The sequence below is a fragment of the Chelon labrosus genome (genome assembly GCF_963514085.1).
Source record: "Chelon labrosus genome assembly, chromosome: 13".
NCBI classification, from domain to species: Eukaryota; Metazoa; Chordata; class Actinopteri; order Mugiliformes; family Mugilidae; genus Chelon; species Chelon labrosus.
The window spans coordinates 1,502,131-1,528,637 of NC_140346.1; the positions used below are offsets into that span (position 1 = coordinate 1,502,131).

Below are 26,507 nucleotides of genomic sequence, written 5' to 3' on the forward strand. Positions count from 1 at the left end.
AGGCCATTTGCACCCATGTGCAGTCCAACTCATTGAGTGACTATGCAGAAACTTTGAAGTTTATAACTTCTCTGGTGTTTCTGTTTCAGGAAATTGAATATTGCAAGTCAGCATGGACTGAGAGAATGGACAACATCTGCCTTTGTGCAGTCATCCGCTGTGTTGGTCTGAAGGGTTTATCACGCAAGGAAGGCCACGAGGTCACCGTGGCAGCAACTTACAGCACAATGGAGAAGTGGGCTGCTGAATTCAAGAAGGAGCTCAGAAATAACACTTCACATTAGTAATGACAGTCACTACTTTCTCTACAGAGAATGGTTCAGTTGGTTGTAAATGATTTTACACAGAAAAAATTCTAAAATTGACTACTCCTACCATAAGCCACAATCTATCATCCCTTGAAAAAAAAGCAAATACCAAACCACAAATGTATTTATAAGGTATAGTGATCGGAGTACTGTCCATTTAAATAATGTGTGGTCAGTATACAGTCTCTGGCTACTTTATCCCATTGTCCTGCTCCTCCTCATTAGGAAGCAATATTTCATCACCCAAGATGTCCCAACATGGTTAACACTACCAATGAGACATGTCATTCTCCAAAGATCTGCATATGACAGTTGCAATCCCTGATCCAGATCTGCAGAACGCTTCCATCAACTTGCTGGCCACATCAAGAAATACGGCTGTAACATCAGTCATTGCAGTATCAGTCAGATCAGTCTGAATTTGTGATACATTAGACATTGAATTTACATGATAAATTATTACTGTATAAGTTCACTTTATTAGAATTCAAAACATCCAACAGATACAGTGGAATGGAGGAGAAGAAGAAAAACTATATATGGGACGTATTTCTCATCATAAGGATATAATGTGGCATTTATGACTGCAATAATCTGGCCTGAAGAAGAGTTGTGCTGTATTGGAAGTGACAGGGCCTAGTGATTTATACAATGAACACAGGCTTCACGTTAAGTATCATATTATTGCTATGACAGCTGTAGCTTATGCACAGGGCCTGCGAGAGACGGGGAGGTCTGCATGTGTGTGTGTGTCAAACTGTTGTGAAACTGTGCAGTGGGCGTTATTTTTCCGCATGTGTGTGTAAGCAAAGTCAGAGTGCTAAAAGTGTGTTCATGTGCACATCCTGAATGTTTTGTGTGTCTTTGAGCGTGTGCGTGCAGCTGGTGTGAGTGTTATGCATTTTGTGCGCCTGGGCTAGAATTGGCCTGTCAGTCACAGAAAAGTGGGGAGGAGAGGGAGACGACAGGTGTCTGGAAGGTGAGAAAGAAAAGGAGAGAGTGTGAAAGAGATGGATGTACGAGCAAAAGAGAAGGGCAGAGGAGAAAAAGTTCGGGCAGCTGATAAAAAACTTTAGTTTTAGTAGCGTTTCACAGCGCGTATCTGTTATTGCTGGTGTTGTGCGTTTTTGCAGCGTGTTTTTTGTGTTTGCGGGTGCTGTGCGTTTTTGTTCATCTGTTTTCGGTTGTGTTGTGAAATGTTGTCAAAAGTTATCACATGGATGAAAATGATAATTTGCTTGTGTTTTGTCTCATATCCATGTGTTTTCTCAAGTTGCAGTGCGCTGAGCTCTCTGGGTGACCAAATACTACGCAAGACATGAATAAAGTTAATATTGAGAAAGGACTTGTGGGATCAATAAAATTAGCAACCTTTTATGTACAAATTCATATTATAAAACATTTTGCACACCTACAAAATAGACCCTGTTTCTTAGGGAAAATCTGGAACTGAACAGGAAGTGATACGTTTTAGCAAAAACCCTTTTAAAGCTACAGTGCAGGAATTCAGTAATTATTACTCATTCATCACTTACTAGTAATACTTACTGATATAAAGGAATGTATCAGTAAGTAAGGAATGCTACAATTTCTTACGTTGAGTATCAAGTAGAATATTGATGTCTTACGTAAAGTGCATGTTATTTCAGTGTGAAATAAACAATACCAGACGGTAAGATATGGCTAATTGATGGCATGTGAGAGTAAAACATGGCCCACCAAACAACTGAAAAAATTCATGGACGTTGTGGGTATTCCGTTATCTCTGAATATTCAATACACACCACTTACACACAATAAGACTACTTACCTCCAAGGGAAACTGTCTGTCTTTCAAATTGGCTGTCTGTGGTGACATTCTTGTGCTTGTGCACAGATAGATATCTTTTTATTTAAGCAGTAATGACTGCAATGTAATGAGAACAACCATGGATTAACATAGGCATTTCCTCGTTGGAGAGCACTGAAAGAAAAATGACTAAGGGACCTTGGACTGTCTGCATATGTCACATGCGCAAGTAAACAAGGAATTTGTGACTATTCTACTGTATTACCACACAAGCCACTGACCACTTCACCGGCTCGTCAATGATAATTTGAGATGCTTCCATTCACGTATAAACATATATACCAGGGTTTATTTTTTTACTCACACTTCCTTCTCCTTTCATCTCAGTCATTTCTTTCGTTTGTCTTGGTGAGAAGCTCTTCTTGCTGCTCCTTCTCTCCTTAGATTTGCTCCCTAAAGGTCTTGGGGATGGTGGCTATGAATATTTCACTAAACTGCATTCTCAGGTTATCAATAATAAAATGCCATATTCTTATAAATATTCTAAAAATACAGCTGGACTTTTTCAGTGGTGCATTAAAAATTCATACACACCTAGCAAACTGCTAAATCTTCCAACATAACAGATTCATACGGACACGACCGCTGGACTGTGTAGGGTGCGGGTGTTTTCTTCTCACTTTTATGTTTTTTTGCGTTTGTTTGTTTTCTAGTGCATTTTAAGAGTCTGAAGCGCACAGTGTCTTGCCGCATCAGTCCAGTTCAGTAAAAGCAAGACAAGTGCTGTGAAAGGTGATTCACATTGTCAACAGTCTGAATCACCACAGCCTAATACTACAGCACTCCGACATTACAGACAGTTAGACAGACACACACAGTCTCCCAGCCCACACACATGCTGCAAACAGACACAAATACTATCTCTTACTCTCTCAGTCTGACACACAAGCACACACAAATGCACTCTGTTTGTCTCCCACACATCATTTCCCTCGCTCACCGCGGTGAGATGTCACAGCCTTGTTGCATGAAAGCTCCCAGTGAGAACCAGAGGGAGTTGAAGATGCCAAACTCATTGGGAGGTTGGTCAGTGGGGCCCAGCTCTGTTGCACCGTCCTCTGGTTCCTCTGCGTGCCACTCGTACGGACTGAAACGACTCACCTGAGATGGAAGAAAAGTTGTCAGAAAGCAAGCAGGAGCCAATCAGGTGTATCAGAATAACACATGAAAATTTTTATTAAAGGTCCTGCACAACCACACAAATGTTTTCAACTGGAATAATCTGTGCATTTGTTCCATAAATGTGCAGGGAGTTTAAAAGCAGAAGAAACACTGAACAGAGGAAGAATATGTTCATTAATCATCACAACAGACAATATGTAGAAAACCTTGGATGATATCTTTCTGACTCACACTCTGATGTCATAGGAGCTATGATGATTTGGTCTTTGAGCGTGTGAGCGTGTTTTATATATCTTACATTAACTATTTGCATATGTTGCATACATAACTGCCTGATATGCTATTTCTGTCCAGATAGGGTGCCTTAAAGTATCTAATGATTTCATGCCTGGAACATTTCTTAAAGGCTGTGAATGACATTCCAGGCAACATCGTTGTACTTGAAAAATTCTTCATTTTCCTTAAATAATTGAAGGGTTTAATAATCTGTAAAACATGCATACTCAATTGCATACTCTCTGAAACATCAAGATGCATGATTGCTCCAGTGAAAATGGCATGCTTGGGCTTTTCATGTCAACCAAACTGATTTCTGACCTCTTAGGTTACATAAGACCAGGTTGTTGTGTTCTGGAGCCAGTCCTTCATTAACGCTGCTACAGTCCAACTCAAGTGCTGCCTTTTAGTTTGTAACAATCACTCACCAAAAACAGCACAACACTGACTCCAATGTAAGCGAACACTATGCACATCCAGATCTCGTAGGCCAGTGGGTCCAGGAAAGAGAAAACTCCTGGTTTAGATTTCTGAGGCTTCTTGATCATGATAGATATTCCCAAAGACATGAAAGGTTTAGAGAAGTCGATCACCTCCTCTCTCACTAGAGTGATTGTCAGCGGGGCAACAGCAATTTCTGCTTTCTGCAAAGAAATGGGAGTTGGAGTTGAGTTCAGGCACATTATAATGCAGTTAATGTGGATATATACAGTATAAAATGTGTAGGTGATAGTGAATAGAAGTGTCCATAAACAAAGGTAAGAAAGTGGTGTCACAGGTGAGAGAAAAAGCAGGGAGAGAGAGGTGTTAAAGCAAACTGACCAAGGAGAAGGAAAACCAGAATGACAGAGGAGTAATTCATACAGTACGTAGGCTTGAGAAGACACTTCCAGGATATAAATTAGTCAGCAAAGTGTCACACACATTGCAGTATTACATTCTCAAGACATCATTCATTTAGAACACTGAGAAGCTGTCTTTGAATGTGTCTGCAGTCACATGCAAATGGCGAAAAATAGATGAAAACAAACTATGGTAACAGCATATCAATTAACAAGTGTTCCTCCGAAACATGGTTTGAAGATGTCACAATGCAAGGGAAAATGCAAAAGAAAAACAAGGATGTCAGTCGTAACATGGAAAGAAAAGAGTGAGGAGACCTCCCACAACTGAACGAACAGTGGAAGTTGAAAAAAATTACTGCTCAGCGAGTAGATGTAAACAACAAAATGATGAAATGTTTTCTCAGTGTGGCAGAAGAGCCGTCAGAAAGGACTGTGAGTGTTTGGAGCAAATCAAACCTAATTAATCAATGCAGAGGTTCTGCTGTGTCACCCTCCACTACGGATTCTGGAGGGTAATTAATGCGTTGCTCTGCAGCAACGTCTCCACTTTCACTCTCCCTTAAAGTGATGACTGAAATTTCACATTGCTTCCTGGATGCGAACATTCTCAACATACAGAAGACAATGTCAGACTATGCATGGGAACACGTTTTAGCAAATTCTAAATAAATAAGTGAATCCTTTATGACACACCATCTTTGTGGGAAAGTATCACAGCAACCAAGATGATGCAGAGTCTCTGCATTTCTGCATTATTTAAATGACCCCTACATTTGATTCCAAATTGTCAGAGGCAATAATTTGTATGTTATTTAATTTGGACACCACACACTGATGATTTTTGGTCATCGTCTGGTGAACATTAACCAATAATCCAGAATGAAAACAAGACAATACTTGCTTACTATTCTCCATCCTTACCCCATACACAAGCTCGCCAACCATGCCATTCCATATCTTTGTCTCTGGATCCCTGGCTCCGTACTTCCCGTCTGGTACAATGGAGATCTTGTATTTGATTCCGATGTGTTTGGCGATCTCTGAGGCCAAGTCCACACAGTATCCCTCATACTGGTCGTTTCCCTCATAAAGCTCCCAGTTCTTCTTCAGCATCACATAAGGACCCTCCTACAACACCAGCATAAGGGGAGAAAGACAACTGTTTGGAGGGACATGACAGCAGCAATCAAGAGGAACCAGCACTTCAGTTGTGAACAACACACCAGAGAAAAGCAATGTTATTTGTGTGGAAGAAATGCAGGTACATATGTTTTCAAAATACTACTTTTAGCATACTAAGAGGGACGTAGCTGTATACTGCAACGCAATGCTGCAGATAATCAAAGTGGAAAATGCACACACAACTCATCTTGTTAGCCAAACATAAAATGGATAGAAACACAAAACTATTAGAGCTGTTTTCAACCAGTCTAAGGCAGATCATTTATATCTTGTTTTTCTGACTTCCAGTGCCTTGTTTTATGCCCATGTCTGACTCTGCATGACTCCACTGAGGGTTTCACCTAACTTAGTATGAGACTAATGCTGAGAAGAGAGAAATGTACAAGAGAGATGAAAACTACAGAGGAAGAAGAAAAAGAAAGGAAGACTGCTGCTTTCAGAATGTGTCATAAGTAGTAGAATGATTTCTGTGCATGCAGTTAACAGAGATGAAAGCGAAGAGAGAGTCTAATGTTGTCTAGTGAGATGGTGGGTGTATTAGGAATGGCACACACACAAACACATTACCGCACCTAGGAAATCCAGAGAGAGCACACGTATCTTTTGAGTGACAGTGCATCTATCAAGAGCAGTGAGTTATAGTATTATGCCTGAGGCTGCTCACCCTGTAATCCAACTGAAACCAAGCCTATTACATTTTTATCAAACCCATTTTAATCAAAGACTAATCTCATCTAATTAATCAAGAAGACTCTTCAACACTCCAAAGCTATGAAACTGTTCCTGGAATAATAAAATACAATAAAATAATTGCATATTTTGGATTGAATTCTTCATTCAAGGAAACCGATTTACGAAGAGGATTTTTACACCACCATGTTTTAAAAAGGGGTCAAATGAGCAATGGAATCCCTCAGACGTAGATCTGTCTGGAATCAATAGAAGAATCTTCAATCCAGGAAAATGAATTACATTGAAAGCAAGTCTAGCTGAGAAGCAAACAGGCAGAAGGATTAAAACATTCTTACAATGGGAGCTGAACAATACAAACAAAGCCAACAGACGGAAGTTGGATTTATGCATTGATCTGTTTTCTCTTCAGCAAACATAAAGCTTAAAATGAAATCATTTACTTGTGTACTTGAGGATGACTAAGCGGTTTATGACTAAATATCCGCAAAGCTAGAGGTGTTCCCATCAGCTTCAGCTGGACTTGTTTCCATGCCAACACATGAAACTAATATAGTGAATATGGCCAAAAATGTGTCTGTCAAACACCAAAATGCTATTACTATTTTAACATGCTAATATGCATTTAGCTGGAAGCACCTCTGTGACAACATGTTTGCCATGTTCATGAGAAAAGTCCACATGAATGGCTCCCTTTTTTGTATTTTGGTATGTCCTAAGTGGGAATTTTTTTCATCAGTTCAGAGTTTCCATGTTGTGGCGTGTTTGCTGATGTTGTCAGAAATGGACGAGGATGGCAAGTTAATACATTAGTCATATAGTGTTTCCTTCATATTTTTACAGTTTATATGAAGAAATAAGTTTCATTCTCTCTTTACATTTCCTGCATTAAGTTACACTTTCATTAGCAAGAATGGGTGGCTTCTAGATGCCAAGTGTTGCTTAGCAACAGAGTTCTTGTGACTTACAGCTGACGTCACCATTTAAACTCAAAGCATTTTGTGTACATGACATAGTCACAAGTTAACAAGTTCGATTTGAGGATAGCAAATACAATTGACGGAGCTGCTATCACGGCTGGAACTAGAAATGCATTTTTCTCCGTTAAATGGTTTGTGAACTTTAAATCATTCTGTTGTTGTGTTTTCTATTCAGTTGCACCAGTTGTCAAAAAACATTAAGTAAGTGCATGTCCATTTCTTTGTGCATAAGAAAATAGTAACAGGAAGAAAAACACACATTTGAAAACAAAACTTAAAAAGCCCTGCATACTCACATTTTTACAAGTCATAAATGCTCATCAGTATACAGTTTGTTAAAACAAAATTCATTTATTCCAAAACAGACGGTGCAAATGTCATTATAAGAAACATTAGCACGTCCCGGGGCATTCATTCCTTTCACTCAACATGAATCATAATGTTAATGAACACCAAAAGAGTTACAAGTGAAATCCCTCAAACAGATCTACAGAGCCATCCACTCTACTCTGTAATGGGAATAAAGAAAAGAGAAGGCAAGCTGAATATTATGTTAAGGACATTACCACTGTATACAAAGTTAAGATAAATGCGATAAGATAAGATAATCCTTTATTTATCCCAATCCCCTTGCTATACATACTGCATAATATACTGTATAACTGTACTATATATTTTTTTCATTGTATTACAATCACATACTTGATGGTTCTCAACTTTATTAAGTGCTCAGAGACCCTAAACATTCTAGCAACAAAAATATGGAATTAATGTTTAGGACGATGTGCCTGAAAGTTTATTTTGGGGCATTTTGTTTATCTTGTGTTGTAGTGTCAGTGGGAATAACTGAATACAAAGATGAAGGTAGAACAGAAACTAAATAAAAGTACAATGCAATACAATTATTTTGACACATGATGACAATTGTGTAACCAGATGGATGTGATTACAGTATTTAGTATATACAGTCAATGTAATTAATACATAATCAAAACTCTATAGTACAATACAGACTTCTTTGTCTATGATAAAACACAAATTCAACTTTGTACAGCGTATTAAACCTCATACTGTAAATGTTTAGCTACCCATCAAATGGATAGAAAGGATCATCAAGTTTACAAAATCCATTTTGGGAAATATGCCGATTGGTGCTCTTGCTGAGAGCTAGATGAGATTAATGATACCACTCTTACATCTCTGAGTTAGTTATGAAGCTGCAGCCAAATGATGCACAGGTTATCTTAGCACAATGACTGGAGTCATGTCTTCACTGTGAGTTTGCAGGCAACCAGTCGACCAGCCGACAAATACAATGCCCCGGTTGCTATTTTACTCTGAAATATTCTATTGGATTAAATAAATTAGACGCAGCAATTAGTGAGCTTTTTGTCTTTTGACTTAACATCACAAAACCACAGATAACATAAACCAAAGAAGACAGACGTACAGTTAAATTTAGAAGCATAAAATATTTGTAAGACATCAAATACTGTAAAGTCACCGTGCACAACTTTCTAACTTTCGGGTTGATGTCAAATTTGATGTATACATGATGTACTCGTGATAAAAATGAAATGGCAATTAGAAGATTTAAAATGTTTAATTATAAAACTGAAGCACCTATTTGTTAAGTAGATCGCAGAGTTACTTCTTTGACATTCAAATTGTAGACAAAAAAACGACAAAGAAGGGGGCTCTGCATAAAGGAGTTAAATGAAACTGTCATTGAATTATGCAAGTTAGCAAATGAGCACACTTATTCTCTGTGTAACTGAAATATGAAATGTGTAAATGTCTTTATCGGGGACTGTCCCTTAGAACACGTTTAGTTTTTCTTGTTATGTCATTGATTCTCAAAGGGGAATCTTTTCATTAATTTGTGTTAAGGAGAGTTCAAGCATATCAGGAACAAGGTCGAGTGACTGAAATCAGAGAAGACTACTGTTGAGTTAATTTTGTATTATTTAAACAACTACACATGAACAGACACGGTCATACAGATATACAAATATTAGCAGGAGCTCTGCCAACGGTGCCACTGTTTCACTTTAATGCCTCCATAAGGTTTCTTATCAGTTTGCTCCAGATGCTTTTGTCTTGGCTGCTGGGAAGAAAGTATCATGTTTAGGTGTTACCTAATGTGGCATCATGAGTCAGGGCATGAAATGGGAGGTGAGAAAAGGTGGTGGGGGGTGGGATAGAAGATACAAGACTAAAAAACAGGAAGCTGTGTGTGTGTGTGTGTGGGGGGGGGGGGGGGGGGGGGGCAGTGCACTGGCTGTGTGAAACTATAGACAAGAAAAAGGGGATGAACAGAATGCAAAGAGATATAGCTACAGGAAGAATAGACGATAGATAGTAACAGAGAAAATGAAAGTGTGAAGAAGAGATTAAGAAAATGAATAAGAAGGGAGAAAGCATGTGAGAGAGAGGACTGGCTGGAAAGACAGACATAAAGAGAGAAAACGGGTGGTGAAAAGGGGGGAACAGCTTTGTGGCCACAAATGGTTGAGGCTGATAAGACATGAAACACTTCACAGTAGAGCCAAGAAGGCAGACAGGACTTGCTATGTAAGCCAGTTAGCCAGCCGTTGAAAAAGACAGGCGTCCAACTGGGCAGTCACCTAAGTGTCCAGTCATTCACTCAACCTGCCAACAGGACGCTCAATCAGCTCAGCATTTAAAAAGCCAGATTGTCACGTAACAAGTTTGCTGGCCACCGAAACATATAATCAGCCTGCAAGCCGTCCATTCAGAGGGCCAGGGAGGCAAGCCAAGTCTGTCAGTTAGTCGCAGCCTGTGTCAGTCAGTCAGCTGGTCAGTCAGTGCATTTATTAGGCAATTACTGCAATTACAATACACAGTCATCTATCCAGTCACATATTTGGCCAGTGACCCAGGGTGATTATCTCCAATGTATTTAGCCCTAAAGGAAGCAGGGCACATGAGCTGTTAGTGGGACAGCCATTTAGGAAAGTCAACCACTAAACAGTTTATTAGTCAACATAAGACTGTCACAAGTCAATCAGGTATTTACTGGTACTCATAGTACCAGGTAAGTAACCAGCCAAAAGTCAATCCAAAATACCTATTCTCAGTTTGGTTAAACCACTTTTATATTTTTCCATGGACAACATATTAATTAACATGAATGTTTCTTATTGTTACAACTTATTATACACTGCTCAAAATAAAAAAATAGAGGAACACTTTTTAATCAGAGTATAGCATCAAGTCAATTAAACTTCTGGGATATTGATCTGGTCAGTTATGTAGCAGAGAGGGTTGTTAATTAGTTTCATCTGCTTTGGTGTTAATGAAATTAACAGGAATGATTTTATAAGTGTTGCTTTTGGCTAGGGTCAGTGTCACTACTGGTACCATGAGGTGATACCTAGAGCCTACAGAGGTTGCATAGTCAGTCCAACTCCTCCAGGATGACACAGCAATACATGCCATTGCCAGAAGGTTTGTTGTGTCTCCCAGCATAGTCTCAAGTGCATGGAGGAGATTCCAGGAGACAGGGAGTTACTCTAGGAGAGCTGGACGGGATGGTAGAAAGTCCTCAACCCATCAGCAGTATCTGCTCCATTGTACAAGGAGAAACAGGATGAGTACTGCCAGAATCCTACAAAATGATCTCCAGCAGGCCACTAGTTTGAATGTCTCTGATGAAACAATTAGAAACAGACTCATGAGGGTGGCCCGAGGGCCCGACGTCATCTAGTGGGGCCTGTGCTCACTGCCAGGCAACGTGGAGCTCGATAGCCGTTTGCCATAGAACACCGATATTGGCAGGTCCGCAACTGGCACCCTGTGCTTTTCACAGATGAGAACAGGTTCACCCTGAGGCATATCCATGGAGGGACACACAGACCTCTACACACTAGACAAAAGCACCCTGAGTGCCATTCAGTATCGGGATGAAATCCTTGGACCCACTGTCCAACCCTACACTGGTGCAGTGGGTCTTTGGGTCCTTCTGGTGCACACCAATGCCTGGCCACATGTGGTGAGAGCATGCAGGCAGTTCCTATGCTGGTCTGGCCTATATCCAACAGAACACCTCCGTGACAGGTTGCACCTCAGACCAGGAGTTCAATGGTCCTGGCCCAGATATGGAAGGAGATACCCTAGGAAACCATCCATTATGTCATAGGGGAATGCCCCGACATTGTCAGGCATACAGTCAAGCACATGGGGGCCATACAAACTACTGGCTCAAGTAAATGTCTCATCGAATGTTTACACCTTTTAATTACTGCCTCTCTTTTATAAATACACTTGGAGCATGTTAAGGTTCTATGCAAAGGAAATTCAGCAATAAAAATAACTGCTGAAAACTAGCACAGAATGTTGGTATTATTATTTAGTACTCAGATAAATTTCATATTGTATAACATTAAACCAGGTACACTGCACAAAATCCCAAAAAGTACTATTATGTTTACAATGAGGATAAAGCATCTTAAAGGGTGTGTACTGGAAGTGTACTGTACTAAAGGCCAATGGCAGCAGGTTTAGCAACAGTCTCCATCAGTGCACTTTTTAAAACGCACACCTATGGCCAATTTAGAATCACCAGTTAACCAAACCAGCATGTCTCTGGACAGTAGGAAGAAGCTCATTCTTTCATATCTGTAGAAAATGTTGTAAAAACAACCACAATGTTGCTGTGGACATTGTTAAGACTTAGATGATGGTGCATTTCAATCTATTTAAAATATCTTTCCATTTAAGTGTAGAGATTTAAGAAAACCTCAAAGAGGAAGTCAAATACAGTCCAGGGAAGTTGAAAGGCTAGGCATGATGGTGTAGATTTACAGAATAAAAGAGCAGAAAGATGAACATTAAGGGAGAGCGGTACGAAAAGGTGAGGGCTGAAAAATACAGGACTGACATAAAAATAAGCACACTTTCTCTTCAATAAAATAATGTAAAATAAAAAAAGAATAGAAAGAAATGTGTTATGACACTTTCTTCTGCTTGTGGTGTAACAAAGAGTCTGGGGGTGAGTTTCTACAAAAAGAGCAAAACGAATCTTCATTAACAATGATGTTCCACAGTCCAGTGATTTTGTGTGGCCAAATGTCAAACCTTGACAGACGCCACTGAATCCCTCGCCGGACTCTTGTCCAGCTGTGACTTTTCAGTTGAGGAGAAGACATAAGCACAGTAAGGCAATGACCTCAGATCTTGACAAGCTCAAAACATGGTGGAATCTCCTTTTCATTTTTTCTTAATGCCAATGTTACTGCAGGGCAAATCACTTCAAAGCAAAGTAAATATATCACAACAGTTTTTCAAATTAAATATACATATAGAAAAAAAGAACTAGTCAAAGACAGTCTTTATGCAGAGCTTTAGAGAAACTCAGTCTGTCTGTTCTCAGTAATTCCTGAGGGTCTGCGACTCAGATGAGTCTGTGTTTCAGTCTGTTGCTCTGTCTGCAGACCCGGCATCAGTGTCGCAGCAGAGGCTTCCTCATCATCAGAGGCTGCAAAGAGGAGGAGGTGGCTGAGCTAACGTTAGTCAAGGCCTGCTGAGGTCACCATCCACAGAGAAATATGTGAGGGTTGCAGGCATGAAGGTGAAAATGAAAGGTGTGCGGGGGGTGGAGGAGATGAGTAGAGTTAGAGAAAAACAGCGAGACAGAGAGAAAAAGAGAGACAGAGAGGACAGAGGTTTTGAAAAAAGCCACGAATGGGGAGGGTAGCAATACAGAAGGAACAAACTTTGGAAATATAATGCCAAACTCTTTTGCACACTCATCTCTTTTACAGCCACACAAAATGAATGTAACTAGAACCACATGTCCCACAGCCACATGAACAACAACCAAGTATGATACATTGTTGCAAACAAAATATATTAACATGAACATATTCAAATCGGGAATTTGTCACAGAGTAAACTTGGCCTTTCATTTACCTGATCATGCTGATGTGCTGTATTTACTTGCCTTCAACCTGACTAAGCACCAAAGCACACACTACTCTAAAACACTGCCAGTTGAAGTGCGCATGTCTGATGGTACAGTTGTCACGGAGGACATTTAATCCAACTGAATTAATTTTTCTGCATTCTTCTCAACAGCATGAGCTTTTCTCTGTGCTGACCTGACTGTTTATTACTGCTTCTAGCCACCAAACTCACTGTAGACGTTTACTGTATTACCAAATCTCTAGTTTGTCCATCTATATGTATTTGCCTGGGCACTACAGTAAATAAGACTACAGATATTTTTTTGGTCACTTTTAAGAGTTTGCTATTTGCTATTTTGAGTTTGCCTCAAAATAAAAATGCTGAATTACCAACACTCAAGCATCTGTGGCTTGTTTTATCTCTGGGCTGAAATTAGTCTTTTGAGTTGCTTTCACTTGCATCTTTTTGCATGCCCAATTGAATTAGTCTGATTGGATTTACAGGAAGGGGATGGCCACCATAAAAAGACTGCAGATGGGTGAAATGAAATCAAATGTAAGCAGAGAATGTGCACAAATCCACCGATTAGCCCTCCTTTATCCTTGTTTGTAGAAGAAAGTGGAATAATTAAACTGGGTTGTGGAGCAGGGTCTGTGTGAAAGCCATTACTAGGCCGAGGTCACCTCTAAATGGTGATCTGAGTTCAGTTGTAGATCTGCCTGCTAATGAGACATTAGTGTTATCTTCCAGCTGGACAACTAGAAAACATTGGCTTCCAGCGCAACTCAGTATTTTATCAGTTGCACAGTGACTTCCAAAAAAAAAAATGGTTGCATACATGTATAGTATGCAAGCACTTGTGTAGTTTTATTTGAATAATGAACAAAAATAATAAAAATACTGTAATAATCATTTGCTGAAGTGCAGTTTTCTTGTTATCAATATTGCTTTCTATTCCACAATTTTCACAAAAGGCTTTGTAGTGGATGCACGAATGATCTAAATGGATATAAACAATATAAGAAAAGTGACTGCCAAAGGACACTTGCTCCGCTCCTGAAATGTTCTCAGAGGAAACTCAAAAAGTAATGGAAGCAACAGTGAGCACTGTCGAAATGCATTGCAGCAGACTGTGTGGCCATAACGGGTAAATCATCTTGTTACCCCTTTGGTGTGTATTGCCAACCCTGTGTAGTGATTCAGAACCTTACTGGAAACATTTGTACCATGTCTTGAAGCATGCTTGTTATTACTGTGTCTAGTCTGGCCTAAGCAGACATTGATGCTGTCCCAATATTTCACCAAAGTTACAAAGTGAAGACTGCCACATGCTTTTCACACCACATTTTAATTTTAAATCCATCTTCCCTGAAAACCAAGCTCTTCTCTCTATTTTCTTGAACTTTACATTCACCTAAAACTATCAATCACCTGTTTTAGTATATCATTTGAATTTCAACCAATTTGTCTCTCCATAAATGTCAAGACTCTAGATGAGTAGTCAGGTGAAAACAAGATGTTGGTGAAGTTAGGTTACAGACATTGATTCATTGACAGTTTTGAAGGACAATTACACCTAAATCTCAAACAAAAGAAACGAAAAGCATTCACAGGGTACATTACCATGATGGTTGTCACAACAACTGTTCGATTCTCCATCGCTGAGCTGTCATTGGACAGAGCATTTTCATTCTGGACCAGCACAAGTTTGTCTATGTCATTCCAGTAGCCAATCTGAAGTAAACACGGGAAGAAGAGGAGAGAGGGAGAATGTGAATGAGAGTAGTAATAGTATGAAAATATCATTTCAATCAAATTTTAAAGCACAATTCATGCAAAAAATGAGTCAGTGTACTGACAATAAAATCAAGTTAGAGAAGATAAAATAGAAATATTAAAAGAAATAGAATCAATGAAATGGAAAGAAAGTAAAAAATAAGTCAATAGAATGAGTGCCCTCCTGCAAATTTCCCTTTGGAACTGTATAAGATATTGAGAGATACTGAGCGTGAGCCCAACACATTGTTGTCAAAGCAACGATCGAACATGGTGTCTTTTCTTTATTATAGGGCCTACGTGTATCCTCTTGCTTTAGTAAAATGGAACTGTAAGAACTTTCAAACTGAGGATTGTTCTGCTACTATTCAGTTCAATTTAATTTTATTTATATAGTGTCAAAAACAATACAAATTGTCCCCAAACCCAGCCTGAAACCCACAGAGTCAGCACTAAGGTGACAGTGGTTAGAAAAAACTCCCTCTTAACAGGAAGAAACCTTGAGCAAAACCCAGCTCATACTGGGGGACCCATCTGCTTGAGGACGGCCAGCATACTAAAGCATACATGTAGAATCTAATTTTGCTACGAGTACAGGATATATCTGACGCATGTTAAATGAGAGTTTGAAAATTAATATAAACAAGAGCTAACATGATGAAGACGGATTATGTCTTTTTTTCGTTTAGGTCACTGCAGAGGTTTGGGCACCCCTAGATTGTCTGGTTGATGATCTTCAATGCACACTCGGCAAAGCTATTAAAACACAGATGGTTTAACTGAAGTTATCTAAAGTTATTTAAAACTGAAGATGCAGTTATAATTAAGAATTATAGAAAAAGATATGTAATATAAAGGGAATAGGAATAAAACAAGAAGAACATAGTGTGCAGTAAATTTAATTACATTTTCTGGTTTTAAGCGATGTAATGCACAATTTCCAAGTGTTTCACTTTGTTTTCAAGCAACGAGTAGTGTACCTTGCGAGGTCCGTTGCTCTTCAGTTCAAACACGTCCATGGTGTAATTGATCCGCCGACCGTAGTGATCAAACTGAATATTCCCGGTCAGGCCCTGAATGCGCACCTGGTTTAAATGCAACAATGACAGAGCTGGAGTTAAATTAAAAAATCAAATACTATTTTGGTAAGATAATCCTTAAGATAACAGCAAACTGGCATTCCTAGAATGGTCAATCGATGTATCCATTTACAAGGCGGCCAAACAAGAAGTGTTTTCACAAATGGTTCAAAGCTACAAAAAGCAGCAGCAGAGAAGAGATTGCGTTTGCATTAGCAGCAATGTAGTACACATTAAACAATGAGGGTGGTATCAGGGATGTTGTTACAAACATTAAATTGGATTACAGGCATGCACTGTTTCCTGCTTGGGCAGGCAGCTTGAATCCTGCGTGGGAAGGATGGACACTACCATCAACAATGAAAACTGCTACATAGGAAGGTAATTACTTAGTCCAGATATATTAAATGACTATTGCAGAGAAGTTCAACCATAAATGGTAGTTAAAGAGAATTAGGATTGACAAGTATTTTTTCCTCACATTTAAATAAATAGGTCATACAATACTAATAATTCAGTAACTGACAAAAAAAAGTATTTTAAAAGAATTTTGGTGCTGATACTTGGTTTTTGGAGCATGACGAAGTTAAGGTTAGAGACAAATAATGCTTATTGTTTATGTTGCATTGAATAACTGAGAAAAGTCAATGTGAGGTTGCCACAAGCATAGCACCAAAAGTCATGAACTCAATCCAAGTTCCAACAAAACTTTAAAACCCATATATTGTTTTTGTTTTGGTAAAAAACATATTGGTAAAATAGCACTTTTCTATCTCAAAGCACTTCACAGTCTCAGACTCATTTACCCATTCGCTCACACAAGCACACACACCAGTGCCGCGCTGGGAGCAACTGGAGGTTCAGCGTCTTGCTCAAAGACACTTCGGCATGTAGCACATTCTGGGGATCGAACCACTAACCCTCTGTTTCGTGGACAACCATGTGTCCAGTTAGAGCTTCCAAAATATTTCTGCTTTCTTGTTCTGTGGTTGACTACAGTGTATTGGACAGCATAACCAGGTCAGCTAATGAGAACCTCAAACTCGACAATGCCAACATCAACTTCGGTCTGTACCAGTGTTTCTTTCATTTGAAACCAACAGACACAACTAACAGGACCTACTCCCAGTATAGTTGCTGGTGTCTATCGTCCACCTAAGCCAAACCAGAGCCATAGAGAGAGAGAGTTGCGACACTCCCATAGACCTCCGTTGTAAAAAACGGCGGCGCTTTTAACCGCCTACTTCTGGGATTTTAAAATCGGATTAGTTCCTAACACTGTCATTTGGGCGTTGGACCTCATTCACTTACATTGCTGCGCATCGAGTTGTTCCAGAGGTAAGTTGCTGAAATATCGAACTCTTTTGAATTGTCAACTGTCTATATTGTATCAGAGGCCCTTTGCGATGCTTATACTGGTCTTCATTTGTATATGCACAGCGTAATTATTTGTATTTTATCTTGGTTGTTTCAACCAATTTTCTAGCATTGCCTGCTAGCTAATTAGCCAGCACGACTTCCCCTGCTGTGAAGGCAGTTCGGTAATGAATCACTACCACCTTTATAGCAACTTTTAACAAACATAAAAGCGTAAATTCATTTCTATTCTGTTGTAGTTTTGATAATATGTGCATGGCTTAATCTTAAAATATACATTCTTAGTCTTAACATGATCATGTTTCACGTTGTGGTCCTGGGGGTGGCCACTCATCAGAAGAAGTGAGCTAGCTTCTAGGCGAATTCTGAACGGACCGCCATGGCAGACCTCTTTGCGTTATCACGAAGGTAGGCTAATAGCTGAATCGGAATTTAGAAGCAAAATCACGGGAATCAATAGCCTAATACAGCCCAGTTGTGCTCAAATGAATATCATGAGACGTCTACCATCAGATGAATGATATGGAAAAGTTAAGTTAGAGCCTCTAAAGCCAGCAGTGCTTCTACCCATGCGAACATGAACACTAAGCTTTTCCCTCCAAAAATGTAGCCTAAAACTTATCTAAGTAATATAAGTTTTTCGTTGTCACCCTGCCTCTCCAAATGCAAAACTGACATTAACAAAAATGCAATAATGTAATAACAGCTGAAAAAGTACTTGGATGTGTGTTTTATTTTATATTTACCGTTCAATAATGCAATCGCTGCTGTCTGTCCCATAGAAGAACATGACAGCCAGCGTATGTTTAGGAACTAATTGGGTTTACATGAACCACGTGACAGCCATAGCGGCGACATCAAAGAGTGTCGCAACTCTCTCTCTCTATGGCTCTGAGCCAAACAATGACTTCATAAACAAATTTGCTACATTTCACACACATTTAAGTTCTCTTTCCCCCAACATAATATTATTGGGCGATTTTAATATACATATGGACAACACCACTAATGTACTCAGAGACTGTACATCTTGTTTGGATAGCTTTCCCATTCACTCCAAGGGTCACACATTAGACTTGATTTGCTGTTCTGGCCTCACCCCACACGATTGCATACCAGTTGATACTACTTCAGTGTCAGGTTAACCTTATCCCGAACTAAACTGTCACACCTAGTCTCATTCTCATAATACGAAAAACATTGATTTATGTGCTTCTTTTGATGAAATCAACTGTTTGCCTGCAACTGAGAACTTACACCAATCAGGCATAACTTTATATAGTAAACACTGACAGGAGAAGTAAATAACATTGACCATCTTGTGACAATGCAATGTTCTGCTCGGAAAATTTTGGAACTAGCATTTTTGTCACCTCACGCATCGACTGCTGTAAAGCGAAGTTTATACCTCTGCAGGACAGAGACGCCAGTGTGAGCCATTACTTGTGCGCTTGTCAGTCTGGCTCACTCTGTAAAAATGCCAAATGCTAGTTGATGCTGTGTCTTTTTTGCCAGTCTGGTTCATTTTTGTTTCTATTTCCTGCTTCACTTTCCACTTGTTGCTTCACTTTCATCAATGGTGATTGAAACTTTGGCCGAAATGTTTTTACAATCCCATATGGAGTACAAGACCCTACTACTTACCTTCAACACCCTTCACTACAAAGCTCCATCATATCTATCTGAACTTCTCGAATTATTTTTTTTACACCAACTGTTTTGGTTACAGCATTTGTGTATGTATTTGTGAATATATGTCCACACTGAATTATACCTACTAACCAGACTAATTAAACGTGTGCTAACCTGTTTGAGTGCACGCTCCATGTCTATTCCTTGGTTCCAGGGAGCAGCTGGATTGGCCAGGCAGTCACCAGCGTTGCCACGGCGACTGATATCAATTTTCTGCCGGCGAAGGGTGCGGAAGGCCTCAGCCATTACAAGGACACCATCATAAGTTAGAGAGGAGGTATACTGTGGAATGAAGAAGAACACAGAAAAAAGGTTATCTCTGTGTTAAGAACAGGACAGATGTATTTGTACATAACCAATTACAGTTACCAGTCACTGCAAAAATTCTCATTAAGAGAGGAACATTAAAATATACACCATATATCTTTTATGACACACTGGAAAATTAGACCTACTAATATTTTAACCTTAAGAGAAAGATTCTCAGTGTCTGTGAAGGTTCTCAGTCATCCAGGTCATGGTCATGGTATATCCAAAAAGGTTCAAACCTTTGAACCTTTTTGGATAAAGACTCTCAGTATTCACTCATTAACAGTCAGCTGTCTACTGTCAGCTCTAATAAAGGATTAAATGTCTTATAGTATAGACTAGTTTTACTCTTATGACTTACTATTTATGTTATTTATATACTTTAGGTTAAAGATGAACAGGTAGATTTAATGGATTTGTCTGTCATTGCTATTAGTTACTTGTCAATTAAAGCAGCTTGAGAGTGCTAATTATTGTAGATTCATGTGTTTTTCCAGTGAGAAACTGTTCCTTTAAAATCTTAAATGTATGTCCCAATTATTATTCCAGTTGGCAGTGCTGGGAGCCCAAAAACATTGTACTGACAACCACTGACAACTTCCAAGCTGCTTATCAAAGTCAAAGTACATTATGCTAAAAATGCAGGGATACATTGTGAGCCTACGTTGGATTTACTCCTAACATGAGAATCAAATTATTCCCAATAGCTGCATTGCTTCATCAGGGCTTATGGTCAGTATGCATACACACTGATCAGTGCCTCGGTCCATCTTGCTACTCTGACCTTTATCTGACTTCCACTGTTAACACCAGTGAACATCAGTCAGCACCACTGTAAATGTAACATCTGTAAATGTAACATCACTCTATATGTGCCAGCTTTACATCAGAGTTACAGTTTTCTAATACAGTTACTGGGCAAGATCTGAAAGCCATTAAAATGAAATTTAAAATATGTTCAAATTTGACAAATTTATAGAGCTTTATAAATGTTTCATTATGTCATATTCTAAAACAGTACAGTACTGAAAATGGCTAAACAAATTATTACAATCAAAAAAGTTAATTGTTCTGAGGGAACACTGAAAAGCACATGAGAAAAAAGAAAGGGTAAGACATTATCAGTATCTGGTCCCTAATGAAACTCTTAAAAGTGGCAGTGATCCTGACAGATTGCTTGACAAATTCATTATAGGTAAGGCAAAGCAGTGTAGGGAACAATGCCACACTCTCAGCAGTAACACCACTACCGAGAACACACACAGACACACACAGACAGAGGCATTCAAACTCACAGCGGGCTGCCTTCACATCACACACAGCAGAAGCAAGTGGAGAGACGAAAGCGGGAGGAAAGAGGGAAGTCAGCTGAGATACTCTGCTGATGCTCTCCACGCTTCTGCAAGTTTTCTCACTCTGACATATCTTGATTTGTATCCCACAAGGTGTGTTTTGGAAGGCTGCGCAACCATGTCATCCTCCTTTCATCTCAACCCTTTGAAACTAAAGAAGCCTTTAGGCATGCGACTGACAGATGACGACTATAGAATCCAAATCTTGGAGGAAACCACAACAAATCTGACTGAACTAGCATACCATTTTCTGTGTCTGTCAGGGGCAGGACAGAAACACCTTTGGGACACATAGAAAACAGCATTACACCACATTCTAGGGTAATATTTCCAGGATCTTGGCAAATCTCTTGACATAGTCAAAACGTGTAAATGTGGATTCTCAAAAAGGATGAAACATCTAGCCAAATGCAAGTTTACCCTACCATTACGTATTAGGCCAACTAGCAGGTTTAATAAATGATGCATACAGTAATAGAAAGCATGTTCTACTTTTTACACATGTTCATGAAAAATGCATGCAGTGCATGTAGAATATACATGGACCACGTTAAGGAGAAGTAAATAACACTGACCATCATGTGACAATTCAGTGTTCTGCTGGAAAACCTTTGGACCTGGCATTCGTGTGGATGTTACTAAGACATCCACCTAGAACAGACCAGGTACCCCCCCACCCCATAGCAATGACACTCCTTGATGTCAGCAGCCATCAAGGAGTGACGATACGATAAGACAATGTCAGGTCAGTCTGTCGATATACTGTCTTTTGGTTCAGACTGAAATGTCTCGACAACCACATCAACATCTGACAACATGACAACATGACTTGACAACTCTGATTCACGATCAAATACTACCAAAAAAACCCAAAACATTACAACAGAACAATACAAAATAGACAGCAACCAGAATTAAATCAGTTTAATCTATGAAATCCATCTGCAGTCCCTTCGGTCTCCCAGTATCAAGCAAAAACTCGGTAAGCTAATTCCTTTGCAAATATATTACTTTTCAATCCTCTACAAATACTACGCAAGATAACAATAATACAGTGCTGACAATATAATTAGCTACCTTATAGCCTACACATTAACCATGCCAGTTTAGTCTGAGCTCCAACCAGTACTCTTTAGCCCTCAAAGAGCCTGGACTTCACAATGTATTCTTTAAACAATTTAGATTACAGGAGGCAATGAATTTTTGCATTATAGAGAGGGCAATAAATCTCTTTAGCAGCTCAAGGAAGCAAAGAAAATTATGATGATGTCATTTTTCGGTTTGTAATATTTTTATTATGTATTTTCACAGTTTTGTACTTTGTTGCTTTTGTCTCATGCCATTAACATCCAATCACATATAGTTTTTCCAAAATAAGGTTACGTGGTGGTTGATCAGAAGGGGTGAGAGTTTGTCTCTGTATTATTTGCCACTTTGAGTCTGGGGTTAGGGTTAGGGTTAATGTGTTCTGTCATTATACTACAAGTGTTAATACTGAGTCCCCCGAAGTAAAATGGTTTGTCCCTGTCCCTAATAAGATAAAGTAATCTTTCAGATTGAAGTAACACCATGACACTTGTTCTTCTAAACGAGCAGAACAGTGTCCGGCACACCTCAGTGGTGAGAAAACCTCTCATTAGTGTGCTCTTTCTGCATTTTTGTCAATAATTCCAACCAAACTGTCTCTGAAGACAAATGCTCAGCATTTTTGAATTTATTGTTAGTGCAACCAATACACAGTTATTCTTTGCAGAGTTATTGATTTAAACGGGTTTGTTTCAAGTTTTTATACTATTGCTGTCTATATAGTACACCGGAACAAGGCTAATCTGGATAATATTATCTTGCAATATTAGAATCATTCTAATCAGATAATGGATTTGGATTAAAACTTCAGGCCGTTATGACTCAAAACATCATCATAAAGACACAAAAGTTAATGAGCCGCCATTAGAAGACCGTTTCTGTGTCAAACTAAGGACAGTTCATCTGCTTTTTCAGTGATAGTGAATAATCAAACCTTACACTGTACTACAGGGAACATAACATAGCAGCGCCAGAGTTAATGACACTCTTAAAAACACAAAGCTATTTTATTATTTTTTTTTGGTCAAGTTAGGAGAGAACTAGAAATAAAACATCTAGACAGTTGCTTTTTAACAATTTGGACAAGCATATTTATTTTAGGACATGGTTTTCCACAGGAGTAGAGCAAACGTTAGATGCTTTATACGTGGACAATTACTGATAAAAGCAGTCCCATTAACTATTAGATATGCTAGTAAACCATATGTAACTTGGGGAAGATATGTGTGAGATATGTTTTAGAATGGTGGGTATGTGCTGATGAACAGCATATATTGCTTTGCCAGGTTACTGATCATTTTCATAACATTTCAACAAAATCTCCAGGCATACCAGAGCTCATTTCAAGGCACACCAGCCGTCAAGGAATTTTGATTGATGGCCAAAAGCAGCCATCTTAAAATCCAGTTTTCAGTATAGAAGGGACAAGTCCCAGTAGTGCTTCTCACACTTGCACATTATCTGAACAGATTTTCACTTGGCCTAAGGCTATCAGTTGGCCTAAAGCTAAGTAAGCGTAGTTTTTACACAGTACAAATTAGCCAGCAGCAATTTGTAGGCATTTGTTGTCACTGGAGGTATCTGATTTCTTGTTATTCTGTTCTATCATTAAACTCTTATTTCCATGTTTGCAAAAGTCATGCTGGCAAAACAGCCTTTTTGTGGTTGCAAAAGAATTTAAATCTTCCTTGGAGGCAGTTTATTAGTGTTTACAGGTCTGAAAAGTGTGAACCCTGTTGCCTTTATTTTGTAAATACAGTATGTTCAATGTATTTTCATTCATTCATTCATCTTCTGTAACCACATGGGGACTGAAGCCTATCCCAGCTGTCATCGGGCAAGAGGTGGGGTACACACTGGACAGGTCGCCAGTCCATCGCAGGGCTATTCAATGTATTTATCTGTCATAATTGTGCATTAGAGATCTTCCTCTATTAATGCTAGTTTGCACACACCAATGCCACCCTCTCTAAATAGATCCTGGTGTGTGTGGCGCAAATATGTTTGTGTCTGCATACAACAATACTGTTTCTGAAGTACGTCTCAATGGAAGCTTTGTTGTTTTATTTTATATTTTATTTTGTGATTACTGTACGGTTGTCACACTGTTTAGGTAGCAAGAACTCTGAGAACACAGATTTGCAGTCAGTAAAGTCATTATGTTTTCATTACCTTAGGAGGGCTCTCCGACCCAGGGTACTCTCGCTGATCAAGTTTGTTCCAGCGCTGCATCAGCTTTATGACGATGGGTTTGCTAAAGTCCACCAGCTGGAAACCAGTCACGTTGGCCCCACCATGCATGAACCTCTCCAGAGATATGTCCTTGAAACCCTGGAAGAAAGAAAGAAACAAAGGAAGAAACAAAGAAAGATGACAATGCAAGAACAGAAAAAGTAAAATCATCCCAAAAAAAGTGACAAACCCCTCCTACACAACTTTTCTTTGATATGTCACTTCACATACTCGTCATACTATGTAAACTCAGTTTACCTCATCTGTTTCACTACTTAATATAGAGTGGCTTCTACAGCTGCAAGTATAATATATGTAGAGTTACACGTCCCAGTGAAGTGGTGGTGAAGAGGGATCAATTCAGGATACGCCCAGAGACAGAGGCAAAGAGTGCAGACATGTGAGGGTCATCCTGAGTTGATGGATGCTAATTACTGAGAGCCAATCTAGCTTGACCTGAGCACAATGGCCTCTTTTTCACTATCCCGCAAACTACAGTTGAACAGACTTAAGGGAATGAGGCTGAAACAATACTTCAGGTTTCCAGCAGGTTTTGACAGCTGTGACTTTGTCGAGGGAAGAAAAAAGGTTACATGGCAAATCCAGTGTAAAAAGAATATCTGGTTTAAGTGGGAATCTAAAAAGAACAAATCAGAACTAACAAACGTAGTGTGTTTTTCTTCTCAGCTTTGCAACATAGGCTACTGAATGTCGAGGTAAGGGTAAGGAAAATATGAGTAACATGACCTAAAAACGTGTGTCCATGTGGGTCCATACACGTAAAGCTCTAAACTACTCTGTCTTTCTATAACGTTCTCAAACAAAATATTACACCAACACTGCAGCAAATGCGTCTAAAAACAGCAATTAAGAGTTCTTACCAGGTTTGCTATGATATAATGGTAACCTTTTACATGTTTCCCCACACTGACAGCCTGGAATGAGAGAGAGGAAAAAAACATTATTGCTTTGCCAGGACCTGAAACGAATGTAGTAGCAGAAAGGGACAAGTAGGATAAGGGAACGTCGCAGGGAAGTCGAGCTACAAAGAAAGTCAAGTCAAGCTACAATCTGTTGCTCCCTTTCCTTCTTAACACTATGGCTGTTTTTTTGTTATTTTGAATAAAAGCTTAAGAGGTGATGAGGTTTTCACTGATCTTTTGTAACATTTTGTAAACAAATCTGCAACCTTTTTGCTATTAACACTTCTCCAGAAGCCAGCTTGCCTCAAATGATTAAAAGATCTTCACACTAACAAAACCTGATGAATTACCTTGTTAAATTCCAAGTTTCGCTGTTCATTCTTTTGAAAACTGAAACCCATTACACTTGTATCTGTATAGAGGTATGCAGTGAAATGAAGCACACTGTGAGATTTTTGACAATGAGGGAATTAGCATATTCATATTAAGGTGCTGCATACACCTAATTAATAAACTGGTCACATTTTTTTTTATTTATTTATTTTTTTGATCAAGGTCTTTTTTAATTTGCTGTTATAATTTACAGTTTAACATAGGTCCAACAAAACAAAAACAGGACAGTACTGGACAAAAACTGTTCACATTTTTTAATCGTCTCTCTGTCCCACACATATCAACAGCCATATACTCACACAGACAGATGTACACACACACACAGATCGCAGCTGGCGGGGGCAGACAAACAGAGCAGTCTCTGTCTCAGAGCAGGGATGTTAGCCAATGCCAGCACTGCAGAGCTGACTGTGATGGGAGTGTGTGTATCCGCTTGTATGTCTCAGTATACACTTATATGCGCGTGTCTCCGTCTGTCTGTTCAGTCACCACAGAAGCCAATTAAGAAACAGTCTGTCTGGGATGCTGATAGCGGTGTCTGTTTGTGTGCCTGTATAACTGCAGTACTGTGACTATGTGTGTCTGAAAGCTGGTGTGTGTTTGTTTGCCTGTGGAATCCAGCATGTATTCAATTTTTAAGTAGTGCTAGTAATTGTTAGTGTGCGTGAAGGGTATCTTCTTGTGTGTGTTGTGTCATTGAGTCTGTCAGATGTGCAGACAGAAGATCAGATGTGATGACAGGTGGAAGAACCACTGGGATGTTCCGCTCCAACTTGAGTCAAAGGGCACACAGACACACACTCATACAGGGACATACACTAACACACACTGCAACCCCTGTCAGAGCTCAAGTCTTAACCAACAAGACAGATAATCTAATGAACTTAGACAAGCGTAAGGTGTCAGACTGTATGCCTTAATGTGCTGTATGCATTTTTCTTTGTGTAATTGTAAAGATGTGTATGTTAGTGGACTGCTTAGTATCAATACTGCAATCACACGCTGATGTAGCTGCCGAGGAAGTCACATTTTTCATTCCACATTATGAACTCCAGGGAAAAACTCAAAATCTTGTTTTCTTTCCAGATGTCAGAAATCATCAGGAGCA

General features: G+C 39.2%; 1 protein-coding gene across 1 annotated transcript in view; it reads right to left on the reverse strand.

The window, feature by feature from the left end:
* Positions 1–26,507, reverse strand: part of gria4a (glutamate receptor, ionotropic, AMPA 4a) — a gene marked incomplete at both ends in the record, with an annotated part of 93,611 nt that overhangs the window by 20,481 nt on the left and 46,623 nt on the right. The window contains 8 exon segments of the mRNA XM_084559394.1: positions 3,098–3,258; positions 3,984–4,199; positions 5,322–5,528; positions 14,804–14,914; positions 15,937–16,041; positions 19,219–19,386; positions 24,024–24,182; positions 24,965–25,018. Coding sequence (XP_084415520.1) covers positions 3,098–3,258; positions 3,984–4,199; positions 5,322–5,528; positions 14,804–14,914; positions 15,937–16,041; positions 19,219–19,386; positions 24,024–24,182; positions 24,965–25,018 — 1,181 coding nt within the window.